Source organism: Athene noctua, chromosome 8, assembly GCF_965140245.1.
Source record: "Athene noctua chromosome 8, bAthNoc1.hap1.1, whole genome shotgun sequence".
NCBI lineage: Eukaryota > Metazoa > Chordata > Aves > Strigiformes > Strigidae > Athene > Athene noctua.
This window is the reverse complement of record NC_134044.1, coordinates 12,465,883-12,488,963: the sequence shown is the minus strand read 5'-3', so window position 1 is coordinate 12,488,963 and position 23,081 is coordinate 12,465,883. Positions and strand designations below refer to the sequence as shown.

The 23,081-nt window shown below is 38.0% G+C and overlaps 2 protein-coding genes across 6 annotated transcripts in view; one reads left to right on the top strand and one right to left on the bottom strand.

Moving 5' to 3' along the window:
• The window catches only part of FBXO36 (F-box protein 36), a 32,348-nt gene extending 13,421 nt beyond the window's left edge, over positions 1-18,927 (bottom strand). Inside the window, 2 exon segments of the mRNA XM_074911944.1 lie at positions 18,833-18,906; positions 18,909-18,927. Coding sequence (XP_074768045.1) covers positions 18,833-18,906; positions 18,909-18,927 — 93 coding nt within the window.
• A 151-nt stretch (positions 18,928-19,078) lies between these two features.
• The window catches only part of TRIP12 (thyroid hormone receptor interactor 12), an 82,099-nt gene continuing 78,096 nt past the window's right edge, over positions 19,079-23,081 (top strand). For all 5 annotated transcript variants that reach the window (XM_074912713.1, XM_074912712.1, XM_074912710.1 and 2 more), the window contains exon 1: positions 19,079-19,508. The gene's annotated coding sequence lies outside the window, so the exon portion shown is untranslated. The remainder of the gene's footprint in view (positions 19,509-23,081) is intronic.

The following is a 23,081-nucleotide window of genomic DNA, read 5'->3' as shown; positions in this document are numbered from 1 at the left end:
ATTTTAACATTTTGTTAAAATCAAAACTCACAGGACAATTCAAAGGTCAGCAGAGACTCTCTGAAAACTCTGGAAAAAGCCTCCAGAAGCACACATTCAATTCAGATTTTCAGAGTCAGAAAAAGAAAAGAAAGCCTGCATTACAAAGCATACAACTGAGACAAAAATTTAATATGAATCGTAAATTATGTAGCTATGAAATGACGGAGAACAAGCAGCCCTGGCTATCAGTAATTTTCCTAGAGTTCTCTTAAAACATTACATATGTGCTTGAACTGTGTCAGCTTTTAATATTGGCTTTTGTTTTGTTGCTGTCACAGCTGGGTCTCCAACAAGAGGAAAGTCAGAATCGTGTCTCTTCCCTCACACCAGTTGCTAGCAAAGATCACACTCCAATCCTGAAGTAGGATTCAGTTGCTGTTGTAGGCAAGGTTAAAAAACATAAATCTTGCAGTCTTACTAATATTAATCTGTTTTATTTCTTTCCATTTCATTGAGAAAAGTGAGGAATGTACATCGTTATATGTATAGGTGGATTCCTGACACACTGAGCAAGAAAACTGACAAATGAGAATACTAGTGAGGTATACATTTATAAACACATACACATGTATATATTAAAAAATACACTCCATAGAGTTATTTTTTCTACTGGCACATAGAAGAAGAACATTAAAAGCAAGCCTTGAATTAACTGTCAAGAAGCCACAGAAGACTACTCACATATATTGACTGAAGAGCACAGAGTTAAATTTACTATTACAAATCTTAGTTCTGACAACAGTGGTTTACATCTGTTAACATAAAGTTTAACTTTAGATGTCTCTGGTATTTCAGTGTCAAAGTGAAGATTTTAAAGTTGAGAATTAAGCATTTTTGATTCCCAATGAATTGCATTAACTTTCATCATTAATTTTCAAGTTAAAGCTCAGATTCCAGGCAATCTGCTCAGGCAGGCCCACACCAATCGATTCTGTATTTTTAAAATCTTGCTTGTATCGTGTATCAAGTATACCTATCTTGTATACAGTAACAGTAAGTGAATTTGAATAAAGGCTTAATATCTACATTGGAATGTCAAATACAGTCAGCTAAAATTTATTATTTTGATGTTTATTGTGGCTAATATCTTTATGGGGGTAATCAGAATTACTAAATCATGTTTCTGAGAGCATACATACAAAGTAGCTTCAAGTAACTCAGACATATCTGCAATACTCTGCAAAATAACCCTTATTATGTGACTAAAAGAAAAAACATCCTACTCAGTTGCATAAGTTCATCTTATTTTACAGTGACACACACAATCTTTATTCCTTTCCAGTGAAACAGTTGCCTCTTTGAGTGCAAGAAATCCCATTCATCCATTTTGCATTCTAGAATTTAATAGATGAAAAATTACACCCCTGAAACATTTTATAACAGCAGAATTAACATTTCTGTAATGTACATGCACAGTATAGACCACCACACTGCTAAAATAACACCACTCAATATATTAGTGGTAATATGAGAATACAATGCAATAGAGATTATAAACCACTTGTCATTCTGTTTCAGTGATGATTTTAACTATCTGGGAAGGCTTTAGAATTAGTATGTTTGCAGCCTACCATGGGGATAACAGGACAGTGAATACTGTACTGCACTTCCAAAAGCTCTTTTTATCTCTAGCAATGCAGGGAAAATCAGCACGTAAGGGTACTTCCATTCTTATTTGTGGAGAACAGGAGGTGAGAATAAGGTCAGAACAAAACTGATATGCAAACGGAGAAAGAAAAGACATTTTCCTACATGTACCTCAGCTTGCATACCCTTCAAAATGGTATGCAAGAATACAGTATATCATAAGGGAAAAAAAAAAATCACTGTTAAAGAAAACGGATTAATATGCTTTCTCTTGGTCTTTTTGTGTAACTGTTGGAAGTGACATTTCTTAAAAAAAAAACCCCATCAACAAAACCCCCCCATTTCTTGGCATGGAAATGGAATGCCAAGTGTAACTGAAATATAGCCACCTGCCCCCAAAACCACTTACCAAAAATGATTAATGATGACTGTTGCCTTTCAACTTTTGAACATTAATACCTAAAAACATTCTCCAGATTAATTTTATGTACAACCTTATAGATTTAACTATACACAAATTTAGAAGTCTTAATTCTTAAAAAAGCAGAACTATACTGCACAACAGATTACAGTGTGTTGTGATCCATGATAAAATAAATACTTTTCAGCCTGGGGTATACAGACAATAAAATTAAGTGTATAGAGATAGCAGATGCTTGCCCAAATTCTGCACTGGTATAAGCCAGACAAAGTTTTCACCCTAAGTATTCTATATATTTTTTGTTTAGTATTTTGTGGGTATGAGTGTATTTATCTACAAGTTTATGCATAATCCAAATACTAGAGTGTGTATACTCTGTGCAGACTCTTGAATAACATTTTATCTTTACACAATCCAACCAACCCTAAAATGGAACACTAAGTCAATACTCTACGATATAAATACCTCTGTCCTATTTTTAAAGCAATTACAGTAGATTTTTTAACATTGTTAAAAAAATTTACTTTCTTGTAGTATTGCTGTACAATTATAAACTCCAAAGCATGTTAATAATAACTTCAAAATCTTAAAAAAATTACAGAAATACATATTTCAATAATCTCTCCTCTTCTTAATTGTTATACTAGGAGGCACACTGCAACAGAACTATCTGCCAGAAAGGGAAGATCAGGCCAATGAGCAGAGGCACACGAAAAGTAAAATATTCAAGTATAATATAAAAAAACGTGTATTTTCTAAACACTATTCTTTGATTTGCAGTGGAACAAACTGTCAATAGCACTATTCCATTTAAAAACTTCCTGATGTACAAATATCCAGGACAAACTACAGTTCCCTTGGTAATCTGTTAGCACACAGTTGTTTCAAAGAAAAAACATTGCATAGATTTTGCAATACCTATACTTTTTGCATAGATTAAAAAGATGAAGAATGGAAAGATTATAAGTGCATCCTGGTTACCATGGACACATTTCATTCTCGATGTTATTTGGAGGTGCAAGTGTTAAAGCAATTCACCACCACATTGCTTAATCCACTGGCATGTCTTCATGAAAAAAGCAAGATGAGGAAAGGATGAGCTGCAGCAACCAACCAAGGCTTCAGATAAAAAAGTCATAGCAATTTTTTTAACAAATAAGACTACTAAATTATTTATGTGAAAATTAGCAAGAAATATACTATTTAGGAAATTTCTATTGACAAAATTAATCTGGATTTAGATTACCAGAAATACAGTACTATTTATATTGTATGAGAAAATAATATTTGAAGTTTGTCATGGTGAGCCATCTTTTAAGGTTGCTGGGCTGAACCCTCAATTTAATCTATTTTGGAAGTTATAGATTAGAGACAAGTCTCACAAGGCAGACTCATACTGTATAATAAGCATGTGAATTCATGATGTGAATGAAGCCCTACCTATTAAAGGTACATGTGAGAAACTGTTTTCTTCTCAATACATTTTTAGGATTTCAAACTTCTCAAGTCTCAGCTTTCTGCTCTGCTTAAAACTAGTAACTCAAAATGTCCCTTCTCAGATTACAGGTTATTTGGAGATTAATTTCCCTATTTTTCCCTTAGGTTGTTCTACTTTACATAGTTAAACATTTATTGGAGGAGAAAGGTGACTCCAGAATGTAGAAAACAGTGCTTGCTGAAATTTAGGAGATCTAGACCAAAATATTTTTCTCTGTCTCAGGTGAATAACCTAAATCCCCAGTCTCCTCGGATTTGTCACTGTAGTCCAAACTCTCATTCCCCTGTGCAGGGAAGGAGCTATTGCATCTTCTACTGAAAAAAGCGGTCACATTCTCAGTTAGTCACAGTGACTTTACCTCTACTAAATCCCTTCTCCCAGACTGTTTTATCCCATATTCTACTACTTTCCCACAGATTTTTAAAAAAGTATAAATCTCTGCTTCTGGATAGGTTTTGTGGATTGGAGGAGACTATAAAAATTTATGTTGCCTTACTAATTGATTTCAATCAGTAATTCAATCAGTAATTGTATTCAAATGCTTCTGTCCCTCATTTTTATCTCATTTCCTCTTGCAGAATATTGTCACACTTTTACTACAATTTCAAATAAATCTATTCTTTTTGAAGCATTAAATTTTCATGCACCTCAGTGTAGAAGTAATCCATTTCCAGTATTGAAATCACCCGTTTCACCCTAATATAAATATTTACAAAAAAGTGGAATAAATATCAGCAATACAGAAACATCTTCAAGGAGGTAACTATAAGAGAGATGTATCTAAAGCTATGATCTGTATGCCTAAATATCTTTCAGTTAATTGATTGCTTGAAGCCAGTATCAGCTAATCTGTTGCCTAAGAGTTTGTAAATCTAAGTTCAATTTCCAAACCATGAATAAGTCAAATGTCTTCAATAGATATCTTTTAAAAATTCTGAAATAATTACGCAGTGAAAACTACCAGCTTACCTGCTTCCTTCATCTTTCCAGTCCCTGCTAGTGTAGATGTAGTTTTACTTATGAAAAAGCACTCCTCCTGTCATAGCTTTTTCTACTTTCATTCTAACATAGCTGCATCTAATTGAGAAGCTGATACGATAGTAAAGTTTTTCATGCAGTTGCAGCTACATCCACACTACAGCTTTGACTGCCTAAATAATAGAGGAAAATGTAAATAGGACAATAGAAATCTTTAGGGTTAGACAGAGCTATGCTCATTCTAGGTGAAGTAGGCTTCTAAGTCACTTTAAAAAATGAAAAACAGGTACCTTAAAATTTTACTCACTTTTCATCAAGAAGAGAAAACCACACATTACATCTAAACTATGGAACCAAGTAGCACCAACAATGCATAGGTATCTTCAAAAGAACTAAAATAAAATGTTAAATAACTTCACAAAGAGGTAGAGTGAGGCTATTCTTATGCATTGACACTGATGCTGCTAAAGCAAATGCTATTTTTATCCCTGTGGGATAAGCCTTTGAAGAACAGTAACACACATGGGCAATTGTTTCATGTAAGGCTACTAATGGCATATTGTGATTAACTTAAAAGCAAGAATGCAGATCTTGTGGAACTGAAGAATCCATTAAGTCTCCTTTTTCCCTCTTGCCCCTAAACCCAGTTAGATTCTTAGCAATGAAAATATATCCTTTGTTTAAATAAATATTGCCACTGTGCATTCATACAGCATAACAAGTAAAATAAAGGTATCTCACAAGATGTTGTGAAACAGTCAAAAAAATCAATACTTACAGAGATGACAATTAACAAATACTACCAAATATTCATAACATGATCTTGGCACAGTTACACAGCAACTTTTTTCCTCATAATTTCCTTGCTGTCTCTACATGAAAGAAAATGGCAGTCACTCTCATGGTTAAGTTTGTTAATGATGGTTACACAAAAATCTTGCAAATATAAGCAGTTATTTCATATCCATTGCTTGCACTAAGGGTTTGGGGGTTTTTTTGTAGCAGAACTTAAGCCTTGCCAGAGAGGCAACTTTTGCCAGTTTTACAAAATTCCGTAGGCATCACAATCTGTGAGTACTGAGGTTTCTCTTTTGTGGCCTACTACTTGATTTTTTCAGAGCCTTGCTATGATGTTGTATGGAGCTTTTTGTCAATTATGATCACCTGAGGACACTTACATGAAAATTCAAACTTTTGCCCAACCATGCTTGTGTAGTATGTATGAATATAAAGTAAATGTTCAGCTGGCTATTTCTAAATACAAAGATATGAAGAAGAGCCAGCAGAGGATAAGAATGGATGACCTACTTACTGTACACCATCATTACCCTATGGCATTTAGCTTGACCTAGACTGTAAAAATAAGAGTTCACAAGGAATTCACTGTCCACCAGGAAAAACTGTTATTTCTAGCTTCCTTATTCCATTAAGAGTGAGATTTAAAAAACAAAAAAACAAACAAAACTTTTAATATATGTTTTTAAGTCTGCTTATTTTGGAGGGTTGCTGTAATAAACGTAAGAGCTGAAAAGCAGTTGTAATCACTCATTGCTATTGAAGATGGCTATCTTCTGCCTTTATCTTCTAAGCAACAACAGAAAACCAGCTTAATTTAATAACTGGGCTTTAAGGTCATAAACATGAATAGCTTAATACAAGACAAAATGCTCTAAAGCTACTGCTAAAATATTTATCTAAACACTTTAGAAGTTTAATGCTTGCACTAAATTAGTAGCTCCACATCATACAACTTCACCAGTACTGTCCTGAAAGTGATTAACACTCATATCTTATTAAATAATGTGGTTATTTACCAATGAAAGACAGAATAATAGAAGTCTCCTTATAACACACTGGTACTAGATCCATCTCCTCAACCTGATCATTCCGCTATACCAGAATGGACATACTGGTGAGTCTTGCAAGATTTTCAGAGAAAAAAACAATACTGTATGAGACAGGTAGTAGGACACAATTAAGAAGAATAAATCAATACAGTAATATTTAACTCTGCTTTTCCCAATGGATATTGCTGTGAAAATAGTTGTAACTGAAGGGGATAACAATCAGCAACCACTCTTCCTCCACATGACATCAATAGAAAGACTTACTATGTTCACCAATTAAAGTCTCCAACTGCGCTAGGCTACTGAGCAGGCAAGCTTTTACTGCTGCTCTAGTCACTTCTTAAATATTCTTTTACTTTCTGGCCAGCTACTCATGGGCAATGTCCCACCTGTCCTCTGACTAATTAAGCAGCATCAGTCCTGTTACTTGTATATATTTGTGCCTCCTGCCATTTATAACAGATCTCTGTTAAAAAAATAATCAACACTAACATTTAGATAGTAATCAATAAACGCAAGTGTATATAAATATGGATGTCAATATTTGCAGAAGAAAATTAATTCTTGTGAGTTAGCAAAAATTTAAAGAGAAGACTGGTTTATCTGGACTAAATTACCATCTTGAAAGACCACCATTACTTCTTCTTGATATACTGAAATTCACATCATAAAACTCTTCAGTTTACTGAAGTATATAGAATACATGTGAGTTAAAATTAGCACATTTTTAATACACTTAAAACTTAAGACCTACTTAAATTACTTTTAGCGTAAATCTCAAGGCAGTGAGGAATAGTCACATAATGATGTTAAGGTACAACACTTATGAACTGCGGACCTGCATGTTTCTTTGGAAAGATCTAGAAAGTAATAATATTTCTCCAGCCTGTAAAGCCTGCTGAATGTAAACAACTGTGTTACTTCCATTGCAACTGTTTTTTTTTAACAAACATCCAGTAGTCTTTATTACAAGCTTCACAAACTATTTCATAACTATTACAATATATAGCACTTTTTCTACGGTCTTGATGAAATGTGGATTCAGGAGGGGTTGTGTGATTTGAAGTTTTTAATCAGAGAGGTGGAAGTATGGAAGAAAACAGCTGTTATGATTGCTTTGACATTTTTAATTTTTTTTTTTTTAATTTTTTAAATACAGCCTTTATTTTTCTGGTTTATTTTGAACTTTTGCAATTAAAACTGTTACTTTGCTATGACTGGTGAAAGGAGATTATTTTGAGAGTCTTGATTTGGTTAATATGCAAGAATGTGAACAGTGTTCACTAGCAAATGCAGCCTGGCAGAACGAACTACACTGGTTTTGGGGGGAGGGGTGTGAGGGGTGTGTGTGTCCGTGTTTTGACCTGCTCCATAGGATAAGGCAGCACAATGGACTATCAACAGTTAACGCAACTAATAAAGCTTTCATTTATTTAGCGTTCCAAGACATCTTTGAAGGAAATCTTTCTAGGAGTAAGAACAAAAAATGTACTGTATCTGGGTGGAACAACGCAAGAGTTCAGCAAACTGAAATGAAACCAAACCTATCTGCTTTGGTTCTAGAGGAAAAGAAAAAAATCACTATTAACAACAAGATAAAACAATTCAGTTAGCAAATAAAAAAACCCAGTGACTGCAGTACAGTACAGCTGTAAAGACAATGGCATATGGAAAGAAAGATGATTTCCTGGTGTCAATGCAAACTGTTTTGTGAGTTGTTATTAACAAATATTTCAAGTGTATGGAAAAGAAATGTCACAACCCCAAAATTTCATATGTAGCAACTATGAAGCTGTTAATTTTTCCCCCACTTCACTCAGAAACATCAGCCCACTTAAATGAAGGGATTTGCTCTGCATGCACATGTGTGCAAGACTACCTAACTCTTCCACTTAAAGTATCTGAAAAGCATTTTAGTAAAATACAGGAGGAAGATGGAATAAAAATCTTGGAAAAAATAATTGTCTTTTCCTTTGGGGAATGCAGTAGTTATGTTTGAACAAGAAATCTGCTGCCTTGCCATGATCTCTTCACTTCCTCTCAATTACATAGTTGCTTTCCTATATTAGTATCTTTCCTCTTTGGTTTTCTGAGAGCTTGGAGGGAAGAAAAAAAATAAAGGCAAGAAAATAAATAAAAAAAAAATAGCTAAAGATCTTTATTACAGATGCTTACAGCACAGGTGCTTTGGAGGCTAACTTCTATTTTTATACAGACTTGTGCACACAGATCAGAGGAAACAATACAAGAACAGAAGAGTGAGAGACAATGCAGAAGGGAGGGAGGTATTTGCTGAGGGGAAAGCAATGCTATCAGAAGGAATAAAAAATTACTCTCGAGGATCAGAGTCTTCAATTATAAGCATGATACTTGCCATTTATTAATGTAATTAAACAGGCAGACCTAGATAAGACTACCACAAAGAGATTATTCCACTATTTAACACAACAAAGGATGCTAGCTAAGTGCAAGACATAACATTCCTTTCTAGATGGATAAGACACTGACAGGTTTCATTTAAAACCATTTATTTTAGTTTTGTCCTCCTTACTTCAGCTTCAAGGTCTCCTGGTCACAATTTCAGGTTGAGTCTATGCTTTAAATTTCTTCTTTTTTTCTTTTTCTTCATTAGTATAAAAAACCCAGAACAGTCAGACTTCCTGCTATGTGTATAAAAAGTCCTCAAATACAGTAGTGTTACAATGGAAAGCCCTTTTCTAGGGAATCTGCATTTCCTTTAGCAGGGTATGTGAATATAACTGGCAATCCATTTTACTACAGATTAACTCTTAGTTCAGTCATCCCACTGCTCCCTTCTTGGATACTTCTTATCACCCTGATTTGTGCGTATCTGCAAGCAGTCTAATCTAATACCTGCTTAAAACTGTTTTTTCCTGTATTCTTATGTGGTCAGCTCACTTTCAGCACTGATATCTCTTACTCTAAATTTTGAGAAACACCTATTGCACAGCCCCTAAAATCTCATCACAATTTTTTAAGAATAGATTAACACTCTGAATGTGTTTTTCGGTGTTCCCTTGCTGTCTATTTACAGATTTAATTCCACCTGATCAAATAACAGGAACACTAAAGAACCCAGCACTTTATGGAGGCATTCTGATATACTTGATTCCTACCCATGTCTCCAGTTTTCAGAAAAAGCTGTGGTGACAAGTATGCCCTTTTTTTTCTGTCAGTTGTCAACTCAGTACTATAAATGGCCTCTGAAAAGTTTTTCTTTTAAATTTCTGGTTTTTCAAACACTAATTTTGTCCAGGCCAAATTTTAATTACTTGCTTTACATTAAACTTAACACTTGTTACCTGTAAGTTTCAGTCTCATTGTAAACTGCACAGGAGGGAACAACTGCACAATTCAGCTGTAGCACCAATTTAGTGAATGCCAAAATCTATCCTTTCATTATCAGTTGTCATGATAATTTGATGTGCGTGTATATTAAAAACATACATTGCATTTTCTGTCACAAGTATCTGCTTGCTCTTTTGATGCTTTCCAGCCACACAGCTTCTCTTTCCCGCAATACCCACCTGTTGTCATTCCTTCCACACCATTCACAATCATCCTCTAGCTTCAAACACTCTCCTAGGCATCTGCTTCTGCAACATCATTTTGCCTTTTTTGACAAATCATTTTGATCATTTTACTGTGCACTAGCATACTTTCTTCTAGTTACTACACTCCTCCAGATAATTTGTCTAATTCTGGTTTCATTCAACAAATGACATTTACACTAGTTGCATCCAGTGCACAAGTTTAATCTAATTTAATTAAGTCCATCCAAAAGCTGCAGGCACTTTTACTTTGGTTTAGTTTAGGCTTATTTCAGTTTAACATAAATTGATTTAGTTTATACCTAATAAAAATCAAGTAAATCTTTACAATAAGCATCCACAGAGCAGTTTAGACGAGCTTTAGCAAGTTTGTTTACACTGGTGCATATTTAGATAAGACCTTTCATTGCCTAGCACACCTTGAGATAAAAATCCTGATCTTTTTCTAGCTTTGCCTCCTACTCTTTTTTCTTTCTTCCTTCCCTTGAACACATTACTGAGTGCATTTAATTGATTTTCGATAAATGAAAAAAGTATAAATATATGGTACATTACTCAAGCAAACATATCTGATGGTTCTTCATGATGAATGCTGCTGTGTATGTGGAAAATGAAATAAGGAAAACTGCTCTTGCTCAATAAAAGCAACAGAAAAGAAGAAATAATTATTTTCCTAACTCAAAGCAGAAAGAAGGAAAACAAAACAGACAGGAACACAAACTTACCTTTGGTAACACAAATGTAGATTTACTCCTAAGGTTTCCCAAGACAGAGAGCAACAGGGATAAGGGATGTACTACCTACAGTAAGGCAAGTGAAGAATATAACTGAATCTTTCTCTGGAAGAACAAGCACTGACAGTAATGAACATGTAAACAACAGACACTCTGGTACAGTAGGAAACATTTACTTAATTAAGCAGAAAATAGTGGCGATTGCTTACCTTGAGAAACTACTACACCTTCATGACCTGAAAATCATTCTTGGCAAGTAGAACTAGATCGAGCATGACACCTTTGAAGAAAGTCACAAATATTAAAGCCATGCATAAAACGTAAAATAAAATGGGAGCGTAAACACTGCAATTCAGTGTGGTACTGCTGTCTGTATACTAAAGACTAGTATACAGTGGACAAAAACCAACCTAGACAAAAGAAAAAAATTCATCTCTAGGCTACCAGTGATACAGAAAGCCTGACTAATAGCAATTAACTAAAATTACTTTATTTAACATACCTTAATTGAAATTGATATGAGAATATTCCAATGCATCTTCAAAAAAACAGCCCAACCACTGTTGAAAAAGGAATTTTGTAAGACCACATGACAGTACTGAATTATCATAGGCTCACAACCAACTGAACCTCACAAGTAATAACCACTTAAGGACTCAATATTAGTTGTGTCTCTAATTTCAAATTCATAAATTAATATTTCACAGGGTTAAGCATTTCATAATGTTCATAGGGAAAGAAAAGAAAGCAACAACCCAAACAGAGAATTGAGTCTTCTGGGCAGGAAAAAAGCCACCACTTATATTGCTGTTTGTGCTTCTGCAGGGTAACCTTGATCCACCAATAAGGCAAGCCCTGAAATGCCAAATTGCTCCTGCAACACATCACAAATTGCATATCAGTTGTTAAAAGTAAAATTTTTCTTATTTTAGTTGGATACTTGTGCAGGATTGCATCTTCAGTACTGCAGCATGACTAAAGAATTCCCCAATCTTCTCCAAAACCTTATGGATAAGAACTAGCAACTGCATACATCCAGAGGTGGCGTTATGGAAGAAGTGAGAGATATGTCAGGTATCCAAACTGTAACACAACATCACAACATTGCTAAACCAACATATTTTAGCTTTGGACAGAAACATCTGACAACAATATTCATGTTTTTCCAATACAGCATTATTTCCCCAGAGAAACTGTTTCCATTTTCCAAGCAGCTCTACTGTTTACTTAGATATCTGAATTAGAGACAGTGAAAAAGCAAAGCAGATTTCCCTATGTATTGTAGGTTTAACAAACATTCTCCTGATAACAATTGCTTAATACTGTGTGATACCATTACCACAAAAGTGTTCACTTATTTTGGAAATACACTTTTTCAGCATAATAGATCATTTCCTGAGCTGGAACAAAATGGCTTCCTTCTCCTGAAGTCATTAAACTATGCTTGAAATAATTCTAATTTAAGACAACAACAATGAAATGTTGTGGGTTTTATGCAATTAAGGCCCTCTATACAAATACCTCATAACAAAAAAATAATTTTTAAAAACTCCCTTTATAGAAATTTCTGTGCTCTTTTTGGTTTTTACGAACTCAAATTCTCTGATTCAAATGTCAAAGAAGAAACCTGAATAGAATTGGTCCAGCTAGGCAACAACTGGTGTGGCACCCTTCAGGTTTCAAATGCAAATAAAATAGTATGACTTTGAAAAAGGTTCATCTCCAACAGATCTTTACTTTAAAATCAGAGTTATTTTGCAAAAAAAATGTTTCGTATAACACAAAATTAATTTCAGCTTAATTACTATAGTAATATCTGTTAATTTCCCCCCCCCCCCCAAATCCATCTGGCTGAAGCACTTCAAATGGCATCTTGTGTCAATCAAATAGGTTCTATATCAAGTGTCATCATTAAGACTTAAAAACAGGCCCAAGATACAAAGGCAACACTTTGTTAACTTTATAGTACCATTTTCATAATAAAGTAACTATCCTTGCAGGTTTCAGTAGAGCCTGAAGGTACTCACAACTGAAAAACAACCAGCCCACAAGCAATAAAACAATCACTTACTAATGTCTCCTAAAACGGAAATTTTATTGAAAATGATGTTGCTTTTTGTTTGTTTGGTTTATTTTGTTTAAATTTAGGGTTTACAGAGATCTGACATGAAATATTTAAAATTGAATGTTAAGTGGTGTAGGTACAGAATTTTTACTTACAGCTGAAAAAGCTAGAAAGCAACTTTATTTTTTAAATGAAACCAATTAATTACAGGATCTTTTAAGAAAAATATTGTAATTCTCAGTATCCAAAATAATATGCTATGCTCAGAATATATATGATTTAATCAGAAACTGATTCATGATGCAGAAAGGAACACTAAATAGGAGCAATGATGGGTAAAGAACAAGAAGAGTCATCAGAACTGTTTGCCTACTTAAACTATTTGCTCATCTAGATGTCCTGTATATATCTGTTAAAGAATCTAGCTGCTGATCTCTGACAAAACATACAATTCTGCACTTACATATTTGGTAAGATTCAGTTATCCTTTTGCATACATATGATGCCTGCCTTTTACGGGTAAGTAGCTAAACATTCTACTAACATGACAAAATCCTCTGATTAGTGCAGCATTCATTAAATGGTGACAGATGCTAGTATTAATTACATGTCGAGTGGATCATCTTCCCATTACGTTTCTTTTGTTAACAGCCTCATCTTTCTAGTTATCAGCCTGTCCTATGAGCAGATAAGCACCAGACTTTTTTTTTTTTTTTGGGGGTGTGTGTGTGTGTGTGGGTGTGGGGGTGTGTGTGGGGGGGTGTGTGGGGGTGTGTGTCTCTATATCCCTTGTCTGACCAAAATAAGAGACAGACCTTTTCTATACTACCTCACCATCTGGATTCCTCTCACAATTTTCAAAACCTGTAGTTATCCTCCGTTAAACAATTTATGAGAAATTTTATTTTGAAAGCTTATTTGTGTGGCTATCTCAAGTCATCTTATGTTTAATGTTGGAAGCCATATGATTTATTGCTTGCTTTGTACAAACAGATAACATGTATTGTTGTTTGTGACAAACCTTGCCAAATTATAACTGGCATATCAAATATTAATTTGGCATTTCAAGAGCGACTGAAAAACATGTACAGTGAAAGGTAGATGGAAAGACATGTGTTAAACAAGTTGCCATCCTTGATGTCAGTCTTGAGACAAAAAAGATTCCTGTTCTATGTAATGTTACATGCACTCACACAAACCAAAAACTATCTGCTGTTCCCATGAATTCTAGCAGGATTCCTAGTACACATTTTACGGCCAAGCATGTTTTTTCTATTTAGTATGTTTATCCTGACATGCACACCAACTTCTCCTTCATAACAACTCAAAGCACTCCTGGAGGGGGAATAAAAAATAAAAAAAAGATGTTGAAGAGTACAAATGCCAAAGTTATTCATTTAGAAATAATTTCTGCCACAAACCAAAAGGTTATAACTTGAAAGTTGACAGAGGAGAAAGACATTGGAATAACAACTGATGAAAGGATAATCAAGAGTCACTAATATGATTTTGGTAGAGAAAGTTCAATATAAACCTAAAATTTAAATCACACAGGATTTTCCAGAAGACACAGAGAAGTAACAATGCCTTTACACATGGCACTCATACGACTTAAGAAAAAAAGTTCTAATGGGAAGAAATGCAACAAAAAAGATACTGAAGTGACAAGGAAGTAGAGAGTCTGTTTCTCAAGGTGAGACTGAAAAAACAAACCCTATCAAGAGAGCATATTTATTAAATATATATAACATTTTATATATCTATGTATACACACATCTGTAACATTGCTACCTACACACAAGGACAACATTCAAGCTAAAAGATATCCATGCACAAAATAAGCTGTTAATTAGTCTGTATAACTGCATTTCTAACCATCAGAGAAGTTGTGATCTGCAGCAGTTGTTCTGTGTGAAGTAGCAAGGCAAAAAAAGCCTCACTACCTTTGAAACATATCAAGTCCCATTTATGCTATGGAGATCTATTATGTGGCTGGATGAAACAGCACGGACTAGGACTTGATGACCTGAAGTCATCTCTTTCAGTCTTATATTTCTGCAGCGGGACTGGCAGGTGCCCACACAGGGGAAATATGTGGGATAGTTTCCCTGCGTTTGTTAACTTATGATTGCAGCCTTAAAATAGCTACTTGAAAAAAAATTCTTTTCACTGATGGTTCAAAAGATCTCTCCTACACAATCCAACTGGTGGAACCGTATTCTGTGAATACTCACTTATGCATCTGTACCTCTACTTGCAATGAATTACAAGGCTTTTCCCCTTCTCCTTATGCTTCCTCCTTGAAGTAGCTTATGCAGTAACTAGTTGGTAATCTTCCATTCCTAACTGCTCAATGGCAGTGCGTGCTTACTCCTTAGTAGTCAATACCTGTGTTTATAAAGTCCTAATTAATGGCTCTAATTTTAAAATGTAACTGAAATTGAATTTGTATCTGGGATGGAAGCTGTCTCTTGTTGCAAAATGAAAAGTTATCATCAGGGTGTCCTTGTCACATTTTTGACACAAATACATCCACAGAGGCAAGTGGATGAATTTCTAGCTTTTTTGTTGTTGTTGTTTTCATCCAACTAGTGTTGCATTTGATTGGTTAAAGGAGTTCAAAGTAGCCTCTGCTTTGTCTGCAGCAGGCCCTGCTTTCCTTTTTCCAGGTGTCCTAGTTTCTCTAGATCTGAGTTAAATACAAACAAGTGTGCTAAAGTACACCTTGCTGTTATTACAATTGCCAACACTGAAAGTAATAAAAAAATGTTTTCCAATTTGTTTTTGCAGTAATAATTCACATACTTACAGCTGAGGATGTGTGGTCCTGCGGTATCATACTATTTGGTATATTTTTGGTTTGTCTTGTCCTCTTTATTTGACTATTGTCCTATACTTAGCTTCAGCAAACTTCTTAGTGTATGCTTAACTCTGGGCTCAGAGATTGCTTTTCTTTTAGCTTACAGCAATTTCAGTTAATTTATTTTTAGTTATACAATAGTTTGGGCCTACTGTACTGATCTTGAGGCAGCAGCAGACTTCAAAAATGCCTTTTGGAACACATCCCTAGCATATCAGGTGCATGATGGAAGTTGTAAATTCCCTAGAATGAGAGTAAAAGCTAAACAAAAGCCACAGACATTTCACATGGCCGATTTGAAAACAAAGCTTACTGCCATGGACTTGCTTTTTCCCTCAGATATGGCTTCCTTGTCCAACTGAATTTCTTTCCCTAACAGTCTTAAGACCTTCTGTACTTGTACAAAATTTCTGATTCTATGACAGTTTGACTTGATAGTCAGCTGATACCTGGAAATCCTGGCCATGACCACAGACAGGTACATGCACTCTGGAGCTGTGTAAGACATGCTTGGTAAATTAATAACTTCATCCTGAAGGAGTTGAATTTACTGCTCATGTAAAGCCCAAGTAGACCATTCAAAATAAGGCAGCAAGCACAGAAACATGGAATCACACAGCCACAAACTCTCTTTTTGTTTTTAAAGAAAAACAATGGATGTTTTGAAACCACTGATTTTGAAGAATGGGAGTATTCAAAGCAGCAGGTTTCAGCATTCATGTAACTATGTGCCAGGTTGGAGGCTTAGACTGTAAGGTCTTTCAGGCAATAACTATTATTTATTAGGAGACTGCAAAATAGCATACTGGAAACACGAACCAACAGCTAGGCTTCCTAGATGCTAACACAGTATGGCTAAATATGTTTTACATGATACATAACTTGGCACATCAGTGGTGACTATACTTTCAGTTACTATTTTTGACATAGATCTCTTCTCAGGAGATCCCATAGCCTGCAGAAAGGCTAACTGGCATCCGGAAGTTTTACATGTACAACAGTTAAAGCTGCAGAGATTACTTATGTGAAGTTAGTTGCTTTCAGCAATAGTGAATTGAAATGTGATTGAATTGCAAAGTTTTGCTGGAATCGGATACATCAGCTGCAGAGGACATAGTGATATATTCCAATATGTGTGTTCACTGCATCATACTCAAATGATCTTACCATCATAAAATCAAACCCAATTTTTTCAAATAATCCAAACCGGCTCTTTTTCAATGACACTAACTTCCTGGTAATGCTTTTGTACAATAAACATTTACAGAATAATTTTACCTTACTTCCACTGACAATTACAAAGCTTTTTTGCACAGTTTATGTTAACTGAATTTGGTTTGTTTAAAGGATATATTTAGGCAGCTGAAAACAAAACCAAAAATAGGTATCTGAAGTGTTTGACAGGAAACTGATATGAGAACAACAACAAAAAAAGAGGATAATAATAATACGGAACACCTTATTTTTATTATACCGGTGCAAAAGTGAATGGTAAAAACTCCATCACACTCAATTACACAGTCCACAAACAAGCATGACACTGATATGATTCCCATGAGGTCAACGGGACTGGCCCATTAGAAGACTTCAGGTACAGATAAGCACATATTTCCCAGCTACTGTGCAGCAGTGTAATTACTCTCAATTCTGGTGGAACTCAAAGCTCCCTAAGGTTGTCTTGTCACTTCTTCCTTAAAACAGTTTTTTTTTTTGTTTTTTTTTTTTTTGAGGAGAATGAAACCAAAACGCCTTCTGAAGCTGCTAAAGACACTGGTGATTTAAAAAGAAAATCTTGGCACCAGAGAGACCAGCAGAACAGCATATAATATACAGAACACAGATAATTTGGAATCGCAGCTGAACTTCAGTTTGTCACCTCCCCCTCCCTCTAATTTCTTGGTTACAAACCTGACAATTCTCTCATCCCTGGAAGAAACTATGTTCACTATTTTGGTTTAGTTTGGGAAAATAAAACAAAAACTTCCTCCTAGTTTCAAAATATATTGGCTTTTTTTGTTCCAGTGAAACATTTTTAAAAGCTTTCTCAGAAGAATTTTTTAAACTTCCAACTTCTATATCAGTATGTCCAGCCTGAGACAAGCATCTATGTTCATCTCTTATATACACAAAGTCAGAGGTCCAAATGAAACAAAAACTATAGTTTTTTTTTTAATTTCATAACCTTGCAAACATAATCAGATTTGTAAAATCTCATTCATTTACTGTCAAATATTCCTCACTGATGATTATTATTATTCTGAAAAATGTTCATAGAGCACATTTTGCAGCATATTTCAAAAGAGATTAAAAAAAGAAATCTCTTCCAGGATACTGAGCATTGCTTATCTCTCTGATCAGAAGGCCAGTTATGTACACAGCCATAAGGCAAGACACCTAAACACTTTCAGGTACCACATGGAAAATATACATGGTACTCCCATTCCCAGATGGACAGTTTAATTTTATTTTCCTTGAATGAGATGTTAGGCTATTATTTCCGTGCACCTTAAGACTAGTTACTCTGAAAGTGCGGCTAAACTTGTCTTTCCTTAGGAGAAATACTGTAATGTTAACTTAAGGATTTGCTGTTTATTTACTTTAAATGTTAGCATCTCATTATTTGTGAGGCACTTCTGAGAGTAGATTTAAGTTTGGTTTACAGTTACAAAATCACAGATGTGTATATACTTCTTTGCAAGGCTACTTAACACTGTTTGAAGGATGTTTCCCCCCCCCCGTTCCTCTGGTCCTCACCCAGAGCCCCTTCCCACAGGCTTGCAATACCCTAGGTAGAGATAATCTCCCGCACACAGAGGCTCCTCATCGAGACACTTTCACTTGTGCCAGGAAACAACACTTTTTGGTAGCAAATCCTTACCTGCTCCACAGCTACTTACCGACACCACATCCCAAGGCTGCAGCAAGGCATTCCCAGCCCTCAGAAGGCCAAACCTGCAGCTCTTACTGGTGGCGCCTCCCGGGTCGCTCCCCGGGGGTGTTAATAGGCGACCCCCGCCCTTCCCCGGCATGGCGCTGCCAGCCCCTCCGTTCCTTACCAGCCCTTCCCCCAGGCTGGGCCCTCACCACAGCCGCTGTTACCTCTGGAGCCGGGGGCAGGCCCCAGCTACTCTCCTTCCCGGCCGGAGAAAGGAAGGGCCGCTGCAAGGGGAGAGGAGGAGAGCGGCGGGGCAGACACCGCTCCCCGCCCGCAGGCGGCCCAGCGCCCACCTCCCGCCGGGTGACGAGCAGCCGGCAGAGGTCCTTGCTGGGGGCCGGGGCCTGCCCGCGCCCCTCGAACACTCCTCCCGCAGCAGCGACGCCATTTTGGGACGCTGGCAGGCGGTGTCTATGGCAACCAGGAAGAGGCGGACATCACGCGGGGTCACCGGGAGCCCAGCCCCCTCTTAAAGGCGCAGGGCCGGCGGCACCGCGGTGGCCGGGCAGGGTCCTCGCCCCCGCCGCCGGCAGAGCCCCGCTCCCCCGCCGGCTCCGCCCCCCTCCCGCGCCCCCGCCCCCGCCCTCACCCGAGGGGAGACACTTGCGCGGACCCAGGGGTGACGACCCCGGCGGAGGGATACTGGCCGCCGAGCGCCGACCCCGCCGAGCGCCGAGAGTGGAGCGCGCTCGCGGCCGCAGCGGGGGCTGCGGGGGGGGCGGCAGCCGGGGCAGGGGCCGCCCGTCGGCCCAGGGGGCGCGCAGGGCCCCGGCGGGGCCCCGGTGCCGGGAGAAAGTAGTCCCTCGGCCTCCCCCTCGCGCCGCTGGAAGGGGTTCGGCGGCGGAGGCGGCGGACGAGGCGGTGCTCGGTGCTGCGGCTTCAGCTGATAATTGAAGGGAAGAGAGGCGGTTGCTGCCGGGAGGAGGGGAGGCACGGAGCGTCTGCGGAGGCCGCGTCGGGACAAACTAGGTACCTGGGGCCCCTCCGCTCTTTCAGGGGGCGCCGAGGTGGGGGGCGGGCGCGGGGCGGCGTGCCGTTGGGCCCATCGGCAGCATCCGGGCCGGGCGGCCGGGCCTGTTGTGTCATCCCCGGCATTAGCTGAGCTGCCCTTCCTGGCGGCCCGGGGCAGGGGGAGGGGAGCAGCGCCATCCCGGAGCATTGTTGCGGATGGGGGGGGGGGGGAAAGGTTGGAGGGGGACGACACGGCGCCCCGCTGGTGAGTGTGTGGGGGGGAGAGGCCCGGAGGTGTGTAATGGGGTGAGGGGAGGGGAGCCTCGCTGAGGAGGAAAGGAGTGGAAATGGAGCTGACAAAATGGCCAGGCAGTCACCAGAACCTGCTCTAGGGACATCCCCTCTCTCCCCGGCGTCGGGTAGGGCTGCTGCCTGCCGCCTCGCCTCGCCCGGGCTGCCCGGCGTGTGGGGGGAGCGCGGCCTCCTCTCTCCGGGCCCTGTGGAGCTGCTGATACAAAAGGGCAGTGTCAGTGTTGACACTGCCGTACCGATTTGTATGCCCTTTCCCGTCTTCTCCCTCCCCCACTCTGGTTGGCCCCTTTTCCCTAATGGCTCCTTTTTTTTTTTTTTTTTTCTTTTCTTTTTCTGAAAGAGCTATCGAATATCTTAAAGAAAAAAATAGCAACTCTTCTTTCCTTCCCCCCCTGCCCGGCTCGATAAAAATGCTAAATAATCGGCCGACGTCCATATTTCACAAGCTTGGGGAGGGGGGGGGAGAGAGAGGAAGGAGGTGGGAAGAGAATGGAGGCGCCTGTAGGGTCGGAGTTACACTGTTGACTACCCACAAGAGGGGTTATTTTCGCAGTTAATATTCTAGAGCTGATGTTTTTGTTGCTTTCAGTCAAGAAGCAAGTTGCCTGGTCCTCGCGTTTGCTTGCATAATGCGTCGTACTTGGAGGCTGATCAAACGCTGGGTTCTGCCTTTCCTGCCTGGCTCTTCCTCCTTCTTCTTCCCCTTCCCCGGCGGGCTGGGGGGGCTGGGGAGTGGGAGAAGTTTTGAGGTGCTGGTAGCACTGACGCCAGCCACCTCCTGGTTACTGCTCTTTATCTGGGGCTGGGAAACAAACCGATACCGGGGCTTTCGCCAGACCTGTAGGCCCGTCTTCCTGCTGTTCAACTTTTTTTATTGTTCCCCCTTCCCCCCCTTCCTAGTGCACTGGCTTTCTCGACAGCCAGGGGTTTTCACAGAACGGGAGTCCGAAAGTCTAGACTGTGAACCGGAAAATAATAGGGGAAAGAATGGAAAGTTATGTCAAGGGCTTTGGGGGAAAAACATCGACGTATCGAACAAAGGTCCTGCCTGTATTGGAGAGAGGCCTGCATGTGAGGCCTGATTGTGTCGCATTTACACACGGGGAAGAAATGAGTGCTTGGTACTGGCCTAAATTTATTCTGTAAGTCTGGCATGCAACTTGGGAACATTTTTAGTGTGTGTGCAGTTTGTTTTGAGGGTGGTTTTATTATGTGTAGCAATCCAATAATAATTTGAATTTGAACTATTTTTTTCCATAAGACTGTTTAGGTTTTTTTTTTTCTTCCTGCCTTGTTCAGCAGAAATAATATTGATCCAGAGGTTCTAACACCATAACACCAAACTTTACTCAAACAGTATAACTTCCACGGTTTGTTTTGTGTGTTTTATGAATATTGAGCTTTCTGGTGCTTTAAAGACTCTCAGGAAGAGGAGCTGAGTAGTTACTACCTGACAAATATGAAGTACATCCTTCATAATGAGAAAGAGGAGGAATTCTAATCACTTCAATTGAAATTAATTTTATAGGCTTTTCTTAGGGGAGCTCTCACTGTGGATAATACTTTCTTTGTAAGACTTAGAAAACTAGCTAGCATTGCTGTAATTACTTCTGTTTATCTCTAGTATAGTCTCTTTCCAGTTCTGTCTTCTCTCCCACCCCCAAGATTAGACTATTAATTGTACAGGGGTGGGTTTTGGTATTTGATTTCTGCTCAAACAGATTTGTGAGATTTTAAAGTTTTTGATTAAGCTAAAAGTTTAAAAATATATTTTATTTGTGTGTATATATATGAAATGCATAATGAAAACAGTACTTGAAAAATAACAGTATACCCTTTCTATTGTTTAGTAGTCTATTTAATAAATATTGATAGGAACTAAATGAATTTAATTTTTTGCAGCTAATTTAAACATTGTTATATTTGAACTAAGAAGTTTAAAAGCAGTGTTTTAGTGAGTAGATACTGTAAATAATACTTCAAGTTTTCAGAAACTTACATGTTTTTAACTTGTAGTTTCTGTATTTGTAAAATGTGGGTGACTCTGCATGGCTCGATTCTGTATATACACTGGTTTTGATCTTAAAATGGAAAGGTGTTTTTATTGTTTGGTGTATCCTGTTGTAGTGTTAGAAATATAGGTGATTTTTTTTTTTTTTTTCCTCTGCCACTCTTAGGGTCTCTGAAAAAGTTGTAAGTAGTAAGCTTGAATTGACAACTTTAAATTTGAATATTCTTCAGTCTCCAGATGGCTCCATAGGTAGGAACCAAAACAGGTCTTAGCTCTTAGTAGAAAAATTGTAGGTCATCCGCAGTGTGACATTACTACTTATTAATATAGCAGATCTACTTCAGTAGGAGTGCCGACCTGTTGAGTAAGAGGCTTATGAAAATGGAGTCTTTTGATGTCTTGCAAAAGTTTTTCAGGCCAAAGTGACCATTAGGGAAAGAACTTGTATCTTCCCAGTAAATGAATAATCAGAGCTGTCATTCTCAATCAGGAATCATGTACAGGTTCATTTTTTAAATTTTTCTTTTTATGTTGCATTTTGGCTGTTTGTCTTCAAACCCAGGATGTAAATATTATAGAAAAAAATAGTAATGAAAACTTGTTTCTTATGAAATCATTCCAAAATTTGAGGCCCAAAGCTGTAGGCAGCAAAGACACTGTATTCCTTTGGCAGCAGTTTAGCAGAAATATAATGCAGTTGACTTTAATGTCATGAATGAAGACATGATGAATTTCTCTGTGGGTCCTTACATCACTGATAGTTATTTACTTTAAGACAACCCAGGAAGATAACCTGACAATTCCTTTTGTTTCTAAGCAGTGAAGCTGAAGCATGAGCAGGGAAGTTATTGTTTGACTAACCTGTATGTTTGTACTTAATTTGCAGTGTAAGTGAATCTCAGAACTATCTGTGTTAATCTTATATTTATAGGCCATGCTATATTTTCTAATAGCTAATTAGTTAGCATCGTGTAGAACACTTCTGATGATGGGTCTGTCTTCTGTCACACTGAGACTAAATTATTGTGACTAAATATAATCAAATCCCAAAGTTGTACAACATGGTGTACTATCACATTGTCAAAAACTTAACCTGGAATGTTTCTGGGATCTCCCATTGGCCTGTTGGATGACCTGTGTCCTGTTCATCACCTTTCAAATTAGTAGCACTCCTTATAAAACACTTTGTGGACTCTGACATTCTTAATAGTGGAAACTTTTAATCAGGCTGTCACTGCTCTGTTCAGTACTGACTCTGAAGGTACATC